The 17390-nt window shown below is 41.2% G+C and overlaps 1 protein-coding gene across 1 annotated transcript in view; it reads right to left on the reverse strand.

Annotated features, from left to right (window-relative positions):
- Positions 1–3340: 3340 nt before the first annotated feature.
- fam117bb (family with sequence similarity 117 member Bb) overlaps positions 3341–17390 on the reverse strand; it is a 43193-nt gene continuing 29143 nt past the window's right edge. Inside the window, exons 5-8 of the mRNA XM_017692219.2 lie at positions 9204–9347; positions 7945–8176; positions 6850–6973; positions 3341–6467 (exon numbers count right to left, since the gene is read on the reverse strand). Coding sequence (XP_017547708.2) covers positions 6200–6467; positions 6850–6973; positions 7945–8176; positions 9204–9347 — 768 coding nt within the window. The 3' untranslated portion in view covers positions 3341–6199. The remainder of the gene's footprint in view (positions 6468–6849; positions 6974–7944; positions 8177–9203; positions 9348–17390) is intronic.

Below are 17390 nucleotides of genomic sequence, written 5' to 3' on the forward strand. Positions count from 1 at the left end.
CTCTGACGCAAAATGTCTAATGGGCTGTGCTTTTTCACCGCTGTGGGGAGACGTGTTCAAAGGAGCTGTCTGAAATGTGTGTTAGCTGTGTTTAAAATCTGAACGATATTAAAAAAAGAGTTTTGAACTATTGGCTTATTACACTGCTCAAGAAGTTTAGTTTGTGGTCCGTATGGAGGGTTTTCTCTTTACAGTTGCTGATAATGGTTCCTTTGCATACACCCTGTTTATTCTTTGGTCAGGAAACCTCTGTCTCAGCATTCCACCAGCAAAAACAGGAAAAGATTGGTGGAAGCGCTGGACCTGGAGAAGTGGTTCTGTGGATGACTGTGTTGAACCAGCTGATCCTTTGTCAGGTCTAAACTAACAGCACAGTGTCTGGGCTGAGCCTGTAACAATGAGGGTTGCACGCTCAGGGCGAAGAGAAAAAGTGAGGAATCTAGGCCTGTAATCCCAGGCTGGGAGTGAGGCCTGTCCCGAACTGACCCACAGGCTGAGAGATTAGAGAAAGAATAGCTCCAAGGCTGAGAGGGAGACAGGCAATCTCCCACAGCCTCATACATACAGCACCTTTGATGTAAAATGGCATTGGGTCACAGACAGAGAGAAAGAGGGATGAACAAAGACATACAGTGTGTGAGAGTGTGTGTCTATGAATCCCTCAGCAGAGATGCAAACTATCTGTCCAGGGCTGTTTCGGGAACATTTGGAGAGCCTAAGAAGCAATCTACTGCAGGCCTCCCATCCACACGAGCCATGTTTTGCATGTAAGAATAGTAGAATTTATATTTAATTGATATTAACCTGGACAAAAGTTTAGTAAATGTTAAAGTAAGGATCATAAAACAATAAATAACTAGGCTATACATAGGGTCCTTCTTTATTACACTAAATCATTTTAAATGGCACAAATACAAAATAAAGACATTCTAATGTATGATTTAGTGATGTGTGCATCATTTGAGGTTTGTTGGGTTTTTGGAATTATATATATATGCAGACACAGTACTCACTGGGCCCTTAAACTGAGTATCTCTTTATAATAAGCAAGAAACAGCCTTGCAGTTAGTGTAGAGGAACTAGGATGGACATAGTTACAAAAGCAGTTTTAACAATGAATATCAAAAAATGAGAGGCATTTTGGTCCATTCAGTCGACCCCCTTGCTGTGCTAAACACATGCCAGCTCCAATTACGTGACCTGGCCTTAAACTGCCTACCCTCCAACCCCCTCCCTGCACATTTCTTATAGGCAGACCAAACAGTCTGGACTGGAGATGCATGCATGAATAGAGTCTGGTCAACATGTGCCCACGAGTTCAGTCCATCTGCCTGAAGCACTTCCCCTGTTTCACTTAGCCATAGTTCAGTTAAAAGTTCTGTTTTTTTATGACTTTATGTTCTGAGATATTTCTTAAATCTTTCATTTGTGTTATGATGCAGAATGCTTACTGTTACACAGCTATGAGGACAGTGATGACCTTTTGTCTGTGTTGAATGACTGGCTGCAAGCTGATAATGGCCTGCTGGATGATGCCTGCTCAGATCTGGCCTCACGAGTGAGCTGTGGGCCATCCTGTACTGGGCTGCTGTGGGTGGGGTCATGGGGTTAGGTGGTGACTGCGGAAAAAGCCCCTGTTTGGACAAGGCCTCTACACTGTCCTCCGTGTGAACATTTTTGTCCCTACATTCACAAAAGCTCCCACAAAAGGGAGGGGGTGGGTGTCAGGTCGACTACTGGACATTGGCTGGAAAGCTTGCATGACTGCACTGTTTCAAACATCTTTCAGCCATACCCACACTCTAACCCGTCTAACACCCTCATGCATGCACAAGAGCTCGCTTCAACAACAGCTTCAACCCGCAGACTGTCACTGTAGCCCAGTGCACTCGCTGATCTGAACTCTGTAACACTGTAGACAAGGCGTTACACTACTGAGGTCAGCACACAAGGCAAAATAGATCACTTAATTATGTTAAAATCTCAATTGTCTCAGCATGTCTTACCACAACAGGGTGGTATTTTACAGTATCAAAGCTGAAGGCCTGGACAGGAAAACGACTTCCATCATTTTAAATTTACATATTTAAAAAATTAATCATTTTATTTATTATATTTGTGATTTTTTTCTTTTAATAAATTCTTTGATTTCAATTTTAGATGTAAAGTCAATATGTATAATGTTATTACTAACAAATATGATGCACTTTTATGTAAATAAAAATAAATGTATTAGTTATTAATACACGTTTGATAGAGTTTGATTCCTCTTACACAGCAATACATCAGACACTCTGCCATTCTATTTTTACAACAAGCAGAATGATTTTATGCTGAAAATGCATCAGTGAACATGAGTTTTTTGGTGCTTGTAGTTAATAATTTAAGCTTATGTGAGGGTGTTCTTGTATCATATCTTACTTTCAAACTAAAACAAAACTAAACAAGTACCAACATCATTTTAAAGCGCTGAAAGCTGGAAAACATTTGAGAAAAAACACTGGACTTTTCCTTTAAACCCATATCACAGAAAACAATTGTTTTCAGTAAAAGTTTGGCATAATAGGTAAACATTACTTAAGTACAAGAAGGTGCCATTCATTCCAGTTCATTTAGCCCAAATATGCAAATTAAGCTGCAAATCAGCTAGTGTTAAATTTTGCTTTTGTCATGGCATGAAAACAAAATATTTACATAAATCCACCAACTTGGCCTACAGCAGTTTAGCCTGCTCATTCACAATGAAGAAACAATAAGTGTCAGTTGAATGTTTAATTAGGTGCAATAAAGGGCAACCAATAAAAACAGAGCTTATTTGCATATATCACTCTTAAAGGCACATGCAAAAATCAGCCTGTTTAATTCTAAGGGACAAAAAGTTTGGAAAATGGTCAAGTAAAAATGGGTTTTGACTGTTTTTGGAACATATGCGGACCTCAGGGACAAAATCTAAATACAAGAAAATGTGGGGTGGCCCTTCCAGCGGAGCCCTGTGATATGGAGATGTTTTCTCTAGAGCGAGGTCCTCCACTGGGTGGCAGGAGCGAGTTCTTCTTGGAAGCACTCTGGGAGCTCTGCGTTTGTCTTTATGAACCCCAGAGTGCCAAGAGAAAAATGTTTTCATTACTTCAGATTTCTGATCTCAGCAGGGGAAGAACTACATCTCTAATGATCCTTAGGGTTAAAAGGTTCTTCTCAGCATTCTTGGACTTTCTGTGGACTTTCATATTAGCACTTTTGACATGCGATGATATAAAGAAAACCAGACTCATTTTCTGGTAATTGCAAAAAAACACAGCTCCAGCCAGCAGTGCACAAAAGAATCACTACCTCGGAGATCTTGCTTGTTGCAACTGTGACTTTATTTTTTCAGTTACATACAGTCATAGGAACACTGGAGAGTATATGAACTGTATGAAAAAAAGACAGAGAAGACATATCTTATAAAGAGTAAAAGATCAAAGGCCTACGACAGTGTTTTACAACTGTGTTCGAGCAGATCTAAATGTGCAATGTATGGGTGACTCTGAAAGACATGTCTAAACTGCGCTTTAAAGCTGGCTTCATTAAACACATTATTGCATCCAGTATCTCCAAGTGTTCACTGATGAGTATGTCAATGTGGCCCAACTTTAGATGACAGCATGAGAAGCTGCTTGTCAGACTGAGCTGTCTCTTTCATACAAACTAAGCAGCATACTAATTAGAAAGAGAAAATGAAGACCACCATCCTTATCAAAATGTATTAAAATTGGCCCTACACTGAAAGTACTTTCTACTTAAATATAGGTACATATACTAAGGAGATACAAAATGCACTTGAAAGCACAAAGCCTATCAGTTTTAAAAAGAGAAATGTTAAGATCCATATGGTGGGGAGAACTTAAGTTTTCTATTCCTGAGTATAGACCTACAGCGGTAATCGTTAGCTGTGTGAGAATGTAGATTTCAGATGTTTAAGAGCTTGTGTCAGTTAGGGATGGTTGCTGTTAAAAGCTGAAAGCCCTCCAGGGCCTAACTGATCTGCAACACTGGCAAAAAAGTGCGACAATTTTTTTTTTCAAGTTCATGATTTATGTTTTCTTAAAGCACAAAGTAATACCTTAAAAACAAACAATGAGCGAAAACAAGACCAGCAGAACGCTTCCAAATAAACTACAACTGTGAGGAAGGAGCTCAGGCTGAAACTCTCGAGCCTAAACGCACACCCCGCTCAGCAAACCAAGCCACTAATGTGATGGAAGCACAATTAAGCAGGCACTCCACGGCTTTGGTCTTCATGTCACTTCTTAACACAGGTTTGAGCCTGAAGACTGTTTTTGTATTGATCCCGCACTTAGGAAAACTGACGAACAGCCAACTAGTTTCTGTTTTGCATTACATCTCCTGATCGTTTTGTTATGTCTTTTCTATCTCACTCTCTCCTCCTGGCTTCAAAGCACCACTGACTGTAAGTGTGCACAATAGCAGCCATTTTCTTTGGACAGGTCTGTAGAGTGATCACAACACGATGGCCTCTCCTAATTGCCTTTGAGCCAATAGTCAAATATTACAACAGTAACAAAAGGAAAAACAAAAACAACACCACATACAATACAAAAATAAACTACAGCATATAACAGAACATTAATGAAAGACTTCAACCACTTGGCAAGAAGTGTTTATTATTACTGTCAGCTCTGTGACACTGAGGAAAAGAGATTTGGAATGAAAAGAATCCAGTTACGCTGAATGATTATGTCTCTTTGCCCCACCGTGTTTTTGTTTTTCATCATTTTATTAGAGACAAAGTAAAACAAAAAACACTGAAATTTCCTAGAATGCATGCATTGTAACAGAGGACTGTACTACTGTTAGCTTTCTAAACATAATGAATGATGATGATGTACTCAAGTCTCAAGATTTATTTCAAATATAAATGCTAGTTTAACCACAGATTAAGCTCCGTCTTTAAACAAATGGCCGTGTTAATGGTGATTTTCAGTGAAAATCCAATATGGTCCATGACTAAGCTTCATATTATCAGTACTGTTAACTAAAGTACAGTTTTAAATTGAGAACTCATGTTTCATGAATCATTCACTTTCAGAATTCAACCTTTTCTCTCTCAGTGTCACAGTGCCCTCCATTCAACAGTCTAAGCCTTATCAGTCAGTGAGAAATGAGAGAAAACATGCACACGCACTCAATTCATTCTGGCTGTCAGCATCTCTTCATTCACATCTCTCTCTCTTTCTCTCTCACACACTCTTTGTTCCCTGATGTGTTTGAAGTTCAGCATTTGGAACCAAACGCATTTCAAACGCATTTTACGGCCAAGCAAACAAAGGCATCTCGTTTGTAGAGTACTCGTCCTCTCTCTCTCTCTCTCGCGCTTTTTTCCTTTCTCCTCACTTTCCATTCCTCTCACTGGTCATGGAGAGAGAGGGGGGTGTGTAGGCCAGTGGAGGTCAGCCAGTCTGAAAAATCAGTCTCTCTCCTGCTCTCCTCCTCCAGACTAGGCCACAGGCACAAACAGAGAGGGGAGCAGTCCAGGAAAACGGTCATTACGACAGAGGCCTTCATCAACCCAGCGTCTACGTACCAGGTCTCTCGGTCTTGTCAGATAATCCTAAATATTCAGGAGACACCATTTATATCCAATGATGCATTGCTCCAATTCTAAGAAAAAAAAATCCAGTTCTCCAAAAGAGATACACTGCAAACTATTAGAAAACTATAAAGTCTCTCATAGTCTCTCAAGCTCTATGCTTGGAGCCAATAAGGAAGAATGCTAAGCATGAGCAGAAGCTCTCTCTGTGTATGTGTTTGTGTATGGATGGAACTACGAGTCCATGCTCAACTACAGAATTCAAGATTCATCCACACATCTCCACTGTCAATCATGTATATCTATCAAAGGTAGAAGGAACAATAAAAAATATATCTATGCTTCTCTTATCACAAAACCCTCAGAAAAGATGGCCTCCTGGTCTGGAAGTATTACAAGTACAAACCTAAAAAGCTGCATAGCAAAGAACAATTTCGGTATCGCATCAAATATAAGCTGACATCACCAAAATAAAGCCCTAATTTCTTCTTTTTTTTTTTTTGTCTACCTACTTACTGATTTTCTTTCTGGCTTGATTTGTAATGTGTGCTGTGCTTCGTTTGCGTGCCATGGACATGGTTGCTGGGAGGCTTGTTTGTATTTGCATATCTAGCTCTCTGGGTCCTCTAGGTGTGGTGAGAGGCAGGAGGAGGAGGAAGGTTGCTGAGACAGGGTGCTGGTACCCCGCGACACTCTCTGTTCAGGCTCGGTGGGGATGGTCCCAAGAGTGCTCTGATTCTTCAAACTGAGCTCTGGAGTGGGCAGAAGGGGCTTGAGGATGCTGACCAGGCAGAAGGCTGAGCCGCTCTTGGGGACAAAGTTGACCTTGTTCCTGTCTGGGCAGAGGAACTGTGGGATGTCTCGCAAAGGCCTGGCCCTGAGAGAGGGGTGAGAGAGAGAGAGAGAGAGAGAGAGAGAGAGAGAGAGAGAGAGAGAGAGAGAGAGAGAGAGAGAGAGAGAGAGAGAGAGAGAGAGAGAGAGAGAGAGAGAGAGAGAGAGAGAGAGAGAGAGAGAGAGAGAGAGAGAGAGAGAGAGAGAGAGAGAGAGAACACAGTGAGAAACAGCCAAAACACTATGCTTGCTTTGAGGTCAGTGTCAAAACTATGCTCTCATCACTTCAAGGCCCAACACAGTCCAAAAGAACCAAAACAACTGTGTGGGAGAGAGAGGGAGAGGGAGAGAGAGAGAGAGAGAGAGAGAGAGAGAGAGAGAGAGAGAGAGAGAGACAGAGAGAGAGAGAGAGAGGTGGCAGTACTCACTGTGTTTCCTCAGTGAAGACCTTGACTCTCTCACAGCCCTCAGGTGGCTCACGTTTGAACATGTAACTGTTGTTGGGTTTGGGTGAGGAGGCATACTTTGGCAGAGGGGAGCCAGGAGCCAAATCTGTTACCAGAATACATTACTAGTATTAGTGTGAATGATTACAAGATGTTCAGCTTAAACTAATTATGCAGACCACGGATACCGATTCCTTTCTTGAAGGGCTAAAGTTAAATTCAAAGGGATAGACAGAGTAGCCCATATTAAGTAAAGTACTGATACTATGGTAAAATAATGACTCAAGTAAAAGGAAAAGTGCCTTCCCAAAGAACTTCCAAAGTTGAGTAGAAATACAAAAGTACTTAAGTGGTCAAAAAACTACTTAAATACTGAGTAACATCTTCAATGGCTATTAAACATCTTAGTAAATCCAGCATCTCTCAGTGTGCCCAATGTCAAAGCAGTACAGAGGTTTCCAAAAAATTCTATAATGAAATTAAATAGAAAAAAAATGAACTACATTAATAACTAAATATGAAAGGCAAAAATGTGAATTGTGAAAAGTAAATTCCTCTACTCATTAATATACTTGAGTAGAGTCAAAAGTATGATGATCTGAAAATAATCAGGAGAGCAAAACATATCAGCATTCTGCATATACAAGGTAAACTACTATACTATAGTAAATGTAACTAGTTAGTAAACACCTCTGCTTGAGACATTTTTAGTTGTCACTGATTAGACCACTTGCTTATATTTGTAACTGCTGGTCACATTATAGACATTTTTACAATGGGAGGAAACGACAATACCAAAGTACACAATACCAAAATAGACCAGGCTAGCTGGCTAGCTATCTAGCAGATCTTGTCAGTGTGTTTAGAAAACCCTTCATGTTTCTCACTACAAAGCATTTGAACATAAAGACTTCAAAACTATGAGTTTCCAAGTGGTAAACGAGCACACGTAGGCAGGAGAAGAGCAAGAATCTGCAAACTCTTAAGACTGGAGCTAAGCATCCCTCATGTAGACATAAGTAAACACTATAATCAGAGAAGGGATGATACCACTTGGCTGTGAGTGTGTACGTGTACCTTTATCCCGGCTGTCACTGAGAGGTTCCTCGTTGGGCGAGGGGCTCTCGCTGCAAGGCTCACTGGGAACGCTCAGGAAGGCTGGTGAGACTGACTGGGATCGGCTGCTGCTGTTGCTATGGCTACTGCCAGCCATGATGCCTGAGGGTGTCTGTGTGTCAATGCTGCGGGAGCTGGCACTGCGCTGGCACAGCGGAGGAGGTGCTCGGTGCCCATCAGGGGCATCCTGAGGCTGCACAGAGAACAAGAGCCACCAAGGGTGTATCATGAGATGGTGATTCAATTGCATCCCTTTTGGAACATTACAATCAATTCTAATAAATTATTATAATATTCAATAAGTAATGCGCTCATTTTTAATTCTGAAAACATCTGGAAAATCAATGTGTGTTGTGCAAAAAGGTGTTTTCCTGTTAATGTCTATATATTCAAATCAAACCGTGATGAGCTTTGCTGACGCATTAATACAATTAAATTGTTACTGAATCCAATCAAATGACTGTAAGGCCAGAAATTTACTCCGCTATAAGCGGCAACAGTACAGTTACATGTAACAGTACGTGATGCATGGATAGATGGAAATGAAAATTTGCACTGGTGCCTCACGCCACCAAGTATATAAATCTCATGGCCAAAATAAATAATTTGGGGCCAGAATAACAGAATGTTTATTTTATTTATGTGTCATTTACAAGTAACTAGCATGTGTCAGTATCAAAAACCAGCCAGGCATTGCTTTGAAAAAGGAAATATTCATTCAAATCTTATAAGATAAGATAAATAAGAATTCCTGTTGTGCTGACTGTGGTGGTCTGCCCTCTCCATCAAATACTGTTTAGCTATTGCAGTGACAGCATTTTGGTGTAATATCAGCTTATTTAACACCTTATTTATTGAGTAGCATTAGCTAGCTAATACTAGCTTTAGCCAGTGGAATAGCATTTATGACGCCAGGCAAAGGAGGTCAGCAAGGGGACCATCACAGTCACCACGCCATGGTGGTTACAGGTAACAAATTGTGACAAAATCGAATTTGTCTGATTAGTTCAGTGTCCAACCAAACCATTTAGTTTAAAGGGAAAAAGGAACAATCAATACCTTCAGGACATGTGGCCAATCGAGTCAGACACCCTGCATTTTTAGTGGTCTAAAATGTGAATGTTTGTGGCCAGGCATACCAGGCAGATTACCCCTGATGCCGTACATATTTCACATTCAAAACCAAAGAGCCCCCCCCACCAGAAGTGAGTGCTACTCACAATGAGATGTTCTTCTTTCTCTCCTGAGTCTCTGATGATGATGCGCTCGATCTCCTGGTTTAGACCCTCGACACTGTTGCGGAAGCGTGAGACGGAGGATTTTGAGATGGGGATGGGGATCAGGACGCTCTTTGGAATCGGAGCCTGGAACAAACACAGAGCAAGACCATGATACAGCGCTGGGGAAGAGAGAAGCAAGAAAAAAAAAACTCACAAAATGTGTGTCTGTGAATGTGAGTGGGTGAGTGTTCTAAGCATCTGTGTACTCGTGGGATGTGGGTGGGTGTGCATGTGTGTGTACAGTCTGGATGATAAGTCAGGAAATATAGCCAAAGTGATAAGAAGCATGATCACAAGATAAAGAGACTTTGTACATAGAAGTATGTATATGTATACAAGCATAAAGAACAGGCTTGATCCAGCTGACAGAGTCATAATAAGCATATGCTAACAGTAGCATATGCATTAGCCCACTAATTGCACACATACACAGCACTGTCATACTAGCCTGCAGTCAGTGTGTGCGTGTGTGTGTGTGTGTGTGTGTGTGTGTGTGTGTGTGTGTGTATGCTGTGTTCTCTGCAGATCTGCGAGTTATGTAACGCAGTCTCCCTGGCAGATTTCTGATTCTGGCTTCTGATTCGCTGAGCCACAGGACCGCCTGACTATACTGAGACACATATAGAGATAAGGGCACAACCCAGAATCACAAACAAAATAAAAACAAATAAAAACACAAACAGCAAAGTATCCAAGCAGAGACGTACACACGCGCATTAACTGGACAACTGAGCACCTCCAGCTAAAACATGTACATGGGACATTAACATTAAACAGTTGGGCTTAAGTGGACAGATCTGAATGAAGAGAAAAGTGTCAGAAAAGGAAGAGCAGCGTCACCTTTCCTGATAGCCCACTTCCAGTCATCTTTCTTCCTCCAGTCTCTGTTCTTCCTGTCCCTCTCTCTCCTCCAGCTCTTCTCTGTGTAATACTCAGCTTGTGCTCAGTGGCAGCCTTGCTGTTCTCCCTGCCTCACTCTCAGCCCCCTCCCTCCCACTCCCTCTCTCTATCACTCTTTATACTCTCTCACTTCTCTATCATTCTCTTTATACTCTCTCATTCTATTTCTATCTATCTGTTCATCACCCACTTTCTGTCCAGCTCATCTCTTCTTGTCTCTTTTCTCTCTCTCTTATTCCCTTCATCATTGATCAAGCCTGCATTTATTTTCCTTTTTTGTTGACCCTTTTACTAAATCATGTTAAACAACCTCTCTCTCTCTATCTATCTCTTATCTGTTTGTCACCTCCATCTGTCCAGCTCCACTCCTCTTATCCTTCTTTCTTCATCACTTTCTCTCTTTCCTGCCATCATTGATTGACCGAGTCAGCTTTTCTTCACTTTTTTGTAAATCCTTCTCCTAAAAGCTGTTTAAATAAAGGGTCTAACATCTCTTTCTCAACCATTTCTGTCACCCTCTAGAAGTTGCCCTTTTCTGTCTCCCTTTCTCTCCATCATTGATTGGTATTGCTTTTTTTGGCAATGCTTTTTCTAAATTATGTTTAAATAAAGGGTCCAAAATTTCTCTCTCTCTCATTCTCTCACTCACTCACACTGAGTGGGGCTGAGTGGGGAAAGGAACAATGTGGGGGCATTAGGAGGATGTGACTGTTCTGTGTGGCCCCGCCGTGACAGTCTCTTTAAGCATGCCACATCAGCCCACTCCCGGCACCCTCATTAACATCTCTATACAGCCAGCAGCCCCTCTCTCTTTTAACACCGTGCACTGCACCACGCCAAGTCCACCACAGCCTCACCCCTCTGGGACCTCTGAGTGAGCAAAGATGTGTGTCTGTGTGTGTGTGTGTGTGTGTGTGTGCACATATATGTGTGATCGTAATTAGATATCATCTATCATTAGAGCCTACCCTCTTTCCTTACTTCACCTCTTTAAACTGCAAGGATCTGTATGTGGGCCCATACTTCAGTTCCTCACTCAACATAACTACACATTACTTACACTAATTTCTGAATAATAATAAATCTAAAGATAAGAATAATAACAAAGCTTGAGATAATAACTAAATAACTGATTAACAGTTCTGCAGTTTAAGAGGTTAAACTTTATTTCAAGAACATGCCAAAAACAACAGGCCATTAAACCCTGACCTCTGAGGTTACTTGAAAACAATAAGCTGGTTAAGTGATGCTGTACACTTCCTAGCAACTGGTTGCTAGGAGACAAATATTTGTTTACGTGTCCAATTTCCAGCGGCTTGCTGGGACATCCAATGCTGGTGGGCGCCTCTACCAGCGCATGATGAGAGACAAAGTGAACATGGGCCGTCGGGTCATTCCCACACTATCAGTGCCATTGATCTGATCTGTCCGGCCTGCAGCCAAGGGACAGGAAGGTCAGTGCTTCAGTGATGACTATAGAAAAGCGCACGACACCCAATAGCTTCTCCCTGCAGACGCCGCACTGTCAGCTCCCGTCCCGTCTGAGGTGCGCAGCCAAACCACATGGGGGAAGAGTCCAGGCTCCTCTGAAGGCAGGAGACAATGGAAAACGACGCTTCTGTCTCATGTTTGTATATTACGAGAGGTCAGAGGCTGAGGGGACCAAGTACTCAGGGATAATACCCCTTTTGCTGATGTAAATAGCCATTCTTCCTCTGAAGCTCCAGCTTTCTGGAGGTTAAGCTGGAGGAGTAGGCTATACAAATGAGCAGTCTCAGAAATAAAGGTTCTTGGTTTAGACTTACAGTACTAATAAAGAAGTTTCTTGGTTTAGACTTCTTGGTTCTTAGTTTAAACTTGCAGTTCTAATAAAGAAACTGTTGAGAAAAAGAAAAAGAAAAAAAAAAAAACTAGCAGAGAACCTTTACATTAGAATACTGTGTAAAAGTTTTAAGCCATCTGAGAAAAATGACATCTAAAGCTATTCATCTGGGCTGAAAGAATCATTAATTTAATAAACTGTGATTTTTATGTCTGTCAGTGTGTTAGCTTAACAATTTCCAAACCTCTCCTGGAACAGCCCAATATTCGTCCTTACGGCCCAATACCTGGCTAAGCTATTCAATACATTATAAAGTTATAATTAATTAAGTAATTAGGTGTTCTGGTGGTGGAATCCACCAAATTCTTCTAACCAGCTGACAAGATATCAGTAATGTTTTTTATTCTTGTTACTATTTATTGTAGATATGTTTATTAGTATAAGTTTTGCAAACAATAATACAGTTGTTAACTGTTTTCTCAGGTGAAACAGACCTGCACAGTACAGTATGTGAAAGATTCTTTAACCTTAAAAAAAAAAGGTTACACTCCTGCATCTCACTTATAAAATTGGTTCTTTTTGCTTTGGGTCCCTTTAGGGAACAAAAGTGACATCACTCCAAATAACTTTTTTGTTCTGTTTGGGACCTTTATTTTTAAGAGTGTAAAGTACAGTATAGCTAAACTCCAAGTGGATTAGATTGTGCTCTTAACTGCAATCACATGCTAACAGTAAGAAGAACAAACATCTGAGTAACTATAATTGGTCTAAGTCAACATAAGATTGGGGCAATATGTAACTGCACTAACTGGTAAACACTTGCCTGTCTCTGGGCTTACTCACGTCTTTGTGGGACGTTTACTGGCAGTAAGTAAGTGGCTTTTGTTTCCAGGGTTTGTGCTGGTTACTACAACTTGCCTTTAAAGGAGGTCAGACAGAGGAATCCCTTTCAACCATCCACAGCCTCCGATAGCTGCCATAGCCACATTCACACCCAGTCTTATTTGACCACTGTGGCATTTATAAAAGCCGGAGATTCACGAGGCCATGGCTATTGACCAGTGCAGAACTAAAAGGTCTGCAGACTGCCTCAAAAAACACAAAGGCATGACCACACACTCTCATGCACATGCTCCTCCTCTTTTCTACTCAAGAGACCAAGAAGACTCCACAAGATCGACTACAAAACCAGCCCTGCATTCCCAGCACTGTTTTTATATCATAGTTTAAACTCAATTCAAGACCATTTCCTCTATTGTGGTCTGCCATCTGAATAAAATGCTGAAACAAATCAGCACCCATCAAATGACCGGCTCTCCCCAGTGAATGAGGCAATCCAAGAAAAGCACATGTGAAACCACAAGCTGACCACAGAAGGGGGCACCACTCTGAAATCTGATCAAACTGGAGCGGAACACAGCAGAACGCTTCATCATTTCCCCTCAGCGGGCCAAGAACAGCACGAGGAGAGCCCGGTGGTGCAGTCTCATTTTATACACTAGTGGGTGCTGGGGAGACAGAGTTCATGCCGGAAATGATTCAAGTTACTCTGCAATCTTTGAGAAACATTTTAGACACACATCCACACACACACACACACACACACACATACACACACACACACACACACTTTATGTGGCAGCAAAATGTAAGACTGTGCCGCAGAGGTCAATCATTGATTTTCTGACACAGCAGCTGACAGGCAGAAAATAATAAAGCTTGCTGGAGAGTGAAAGCACAGGAACATGAGTGAGTGCACGTGTAAAAGCCTGTGGCCTGCTTTGCAGACACAATGCAGGGCCTCAAACAAAAAAGAGAATGTGTGTGGACTTTTAACAAGCCTGAAATGAATATTTCACAGGCAAACACCTTCAGCTCAAACAACTTTAGCTCAGTGTGTCAAGCTCAGCCTATAGGAACACACTGACATCAAAGGGCCCATATCATGGATCATTTTCTTTACTGTTTTAAAAGTAAATAGTGATGTATTATATAAGCATTTTTCCAAACATACTGTTCACTCCTCAGTCCATATATGGAAACTAAGCAGCAAAAAAACAGCCTGTTTTGAATTCAGCATTTTTGTGATGTCAAGAAAAATAATACATTTAAATATATTCACCTCTTCAGTTGGATATATGTAAATGTTTACAGTTTAGCCACGCCCACTGACACTGAAGCTGTAAGGAGTGTTTAAGCCTGAATTGCTTTCTGAATGAAGAACAGTGTATGGCACAGGTTTTCCCTGTTCTTACACACTAACTTTAACTAAGGATCAGCTTGTTAATGACATGGTTAGTTAGATCAGGTGCATTGGGAGCAGGGAAACACTACAATGTGCAGGCAAGGTGTACTCCAGGACCAGGGCTGGGTTAAAACAGATTGGAAAATTGTTATGTAAAAATGAAATGAACATGGCCGTTTTAGTACCTGAAACCACATAGAGAGCATAACAGCGGATCACCAATACAAGAAAAATGGAGATATGGGCAATTTCATATACATACACCTACCACAGGCCAAGCTGGTGAGCAGCACGCTCTGAGACCGACTGAGCCTGACAATCACGCACACCAGGGCCATTCACACAACCACATGTTCTCTTCACTGCCCCTGAGTTCAAGGAGAGGCTGCTGGATCACTAATAAAGCACTAGCCATGCAACTTCTATACTTTCATTCTTTTCTCTCCCTTTCGCTTTGCAGTCCTTTCAGGTCCTGAAAGAATGCCATTTTCTTGACTGACACTTCATCTTTAGCAGCTCTCAGCGGATATAATGGGACAAGAACCACCTCCTACAACCACCCCTCCCCCCACCACAAGGAAAAACAGCCCCCCAAACACACACATACACACACACACCAAGGGTCACACTGTGTATTCTTTCAGGCTGTGTCTCTACATCAGTTTGGCTAACAACTCTTCCCACAGGAAGCAAATGAGAGAGAGAGAGAGAGAGAGAGAGAGAGAGAGAGAGAGAGAGAGAGAGAGAGAGAGAGAGAGAGAGAGAGAGAGAGAGAGAGAGAGAGAGAGAGAGATACACTTAGAAGAGAGAGAAAGACAGAGAATCAGAGAGTGAGACAGTTGGTGTGAGTGAGAGAGTGAGTAATAAATCAAAAGAGAGCGCGCGAGACAGAGAGAGAGAGAGGGAGAGAGATATATTGAGAGAGGGAGATATATTGAGAGAGAGAGAGAGAGAGAGAGAGAGAGAGAGAGAGAGAGAGAGAGAGAGATATAGAATCAGAGAGTGAGACAGTTGGTGTGAGTGAGAGAGTGAATATTAAAAAGAGAGCAAGAATGAGCGAGAGAGAGCATGAGCGAGAGAGAGAGAGATACACTTAGAAGAGAGAGAAAGACAGAGAATCAGAGAGTGAGACAGTTGGTGTGAGTGAGAAATAAATAAAAAGAGAGCGCGTGCGAGAGAGAGAAAGAAAGAGAGAAGAGAGAGAAAGAAGAGAGAGAGAGACAGAGAGAGAGAGAGAAACTCTTCTGACTGGTACAGGTGTGGTGGTCTGTAGAATACCTCTCTAAACACATTCAATTAAAAAAGGCCAATCTATGTATGTACTGCCAAAATGAAGCAGAAGGAACACCCCTATCACCCCTGACTATAAACACACACACACACACACACACACACACACACACACACACACACACACACACACACACACACACGATAGCTCAGCTAAGATCTAGAATCATGCCCCCCCTGCTTCAAATCAACTCAAGCCTGTTATGATTAGCAGGCCTGGTTATACAGGGTTATACAGGCATACCTGTGGCCTTCTCTTTCTCGGTTTCTCGCTCTCTCTCTCACCTGTTTATCATTAAGCCTAATGTGAAGCAGAGAGCAGCCACAGATGGGGAAACCCCCCCAAGCAAATTAACATCAATGAGAGAAATAAAAATGCCAAGCAGGAAACTCCCACTATTCTTGCTATGATCCAGAGGCTGGGTGCAATGAAAATAAAGAACATTAAATATTCATATCAACAAAGGTTACATCTGCAGGAGAGGTTGATAATTGAGGCAGTAAATATGTCTGTCACACAAAGAGACTAAACTACCCCACTTTTCAAACGGTTCTTGAAACTGCAGGCCACCCTCTCCATGTGTTTGCTCCCTCATAAGCAACACTGAAAATTTTAGCCTTGAAAGACTAAACTAAAAACAACTGTGAGAGGAGTGCTTTCTTCAGAAGAGCTCAACATTCATGTTAACATAATTAAAATATTTGTCTGAACCTGACGTGATCGGACAATTTGTTGGGCTTGGGTTGGATTTGGGCATAATTTCTCAAATGGTTCAGGTTCACAAGGTTCATGCTTGTGCTTCTCTCACAATCCTTTAATGGATTTTGTCCAGGATTTACCCTGCCTTGGTTTTTCTCCCTACTTTACTCATCCACTCCACTTTTATTACCTTAAAAAATCTGGCACACTGGAGTCACTAGTGTTGTGGCAGTGAGGTCCACTAAGGCCTGCAAAGCAACATGAGAACACAAGCAATCTATCAGAGCTAAAAGTGGAATTTAAGCATAGTTTTGGATAACTAATAAATGCGCTAAACATTTTTTCATGCTGCATATCAATGATGTGATGATGGCTGCACGGTCACCACGCTACATTTTAACTTAGCAGTAGAGGTGGCCAGAGTAGTCCAGAGAAACCTTAACACTTGAAATAAGGACTTAAGTGAAAGTAGAAATATCCTCCCAAAAAACTAATTGAGTAAAAGTACAAAACTACCAGGTCAAAAACTGTAAGTACTGTATAACCTACAGGACTGCAGCAGAACTCTCATCACAACTAGCCTCTATCAGCATAGGACCTGAAGTCTGTTAGGTGCTCACTTTCTGATGCATTCATTGTCTACAGTAAATGACAGACCTCTGATGTAGGCAGTCACAAAGATGCTTTTACCAACATAACATAATAATAGTTAATAGTTAAATGAATTAGTAACACAATTTTAATGACTAAATAGTAACTCAGTAAAAAGTAGATCACTTTCCTCACAAATATACTTGAGTAGAAGTCTTACACAGTGAAAGTACAAAATTATCCAAATTTTACTTTCATACAAGTTAAAAACTGAGCAAAATTACAAAAATGTCAAACTATGAATCCAACTATTTTTATTCAACATTTCACAAACTGCTCGTCTAAATCCAACTGTTACTTAAATCCAGTGTTTAAATTCTGATGTCATCCATGATATGCTCAGAAACGTATATGACACCATTTCCCAAGATAATAATGGCAAATATTGTCATAATGCCCAGCTCTCGCACTAATTATGACCAACCTCTGCTTAGCAGGCATAATTAATTAGTTTCATTTTATTAATAGTTTAATTAATTGTCAGGCTATATTTGGGTTCAGATCAAAACTTTAGGTCGA

Source organism: Pygocentrus nattereri, chromosome 6, assembly GCF_015220715.1.
Source record: "Pygocentrus nattereri isolate fPygNat1 chromosome 6, fPygNat1.pri, whole genome shotgun sequence".
Classification (NCBI taxonomy): domain Eukaryota; kingdom Metazoa; phylum Chordata; class Actinopteri; order Characiformes; family Serrasalmidae; genus Pygocentrus; species Pygocentrus nattereri.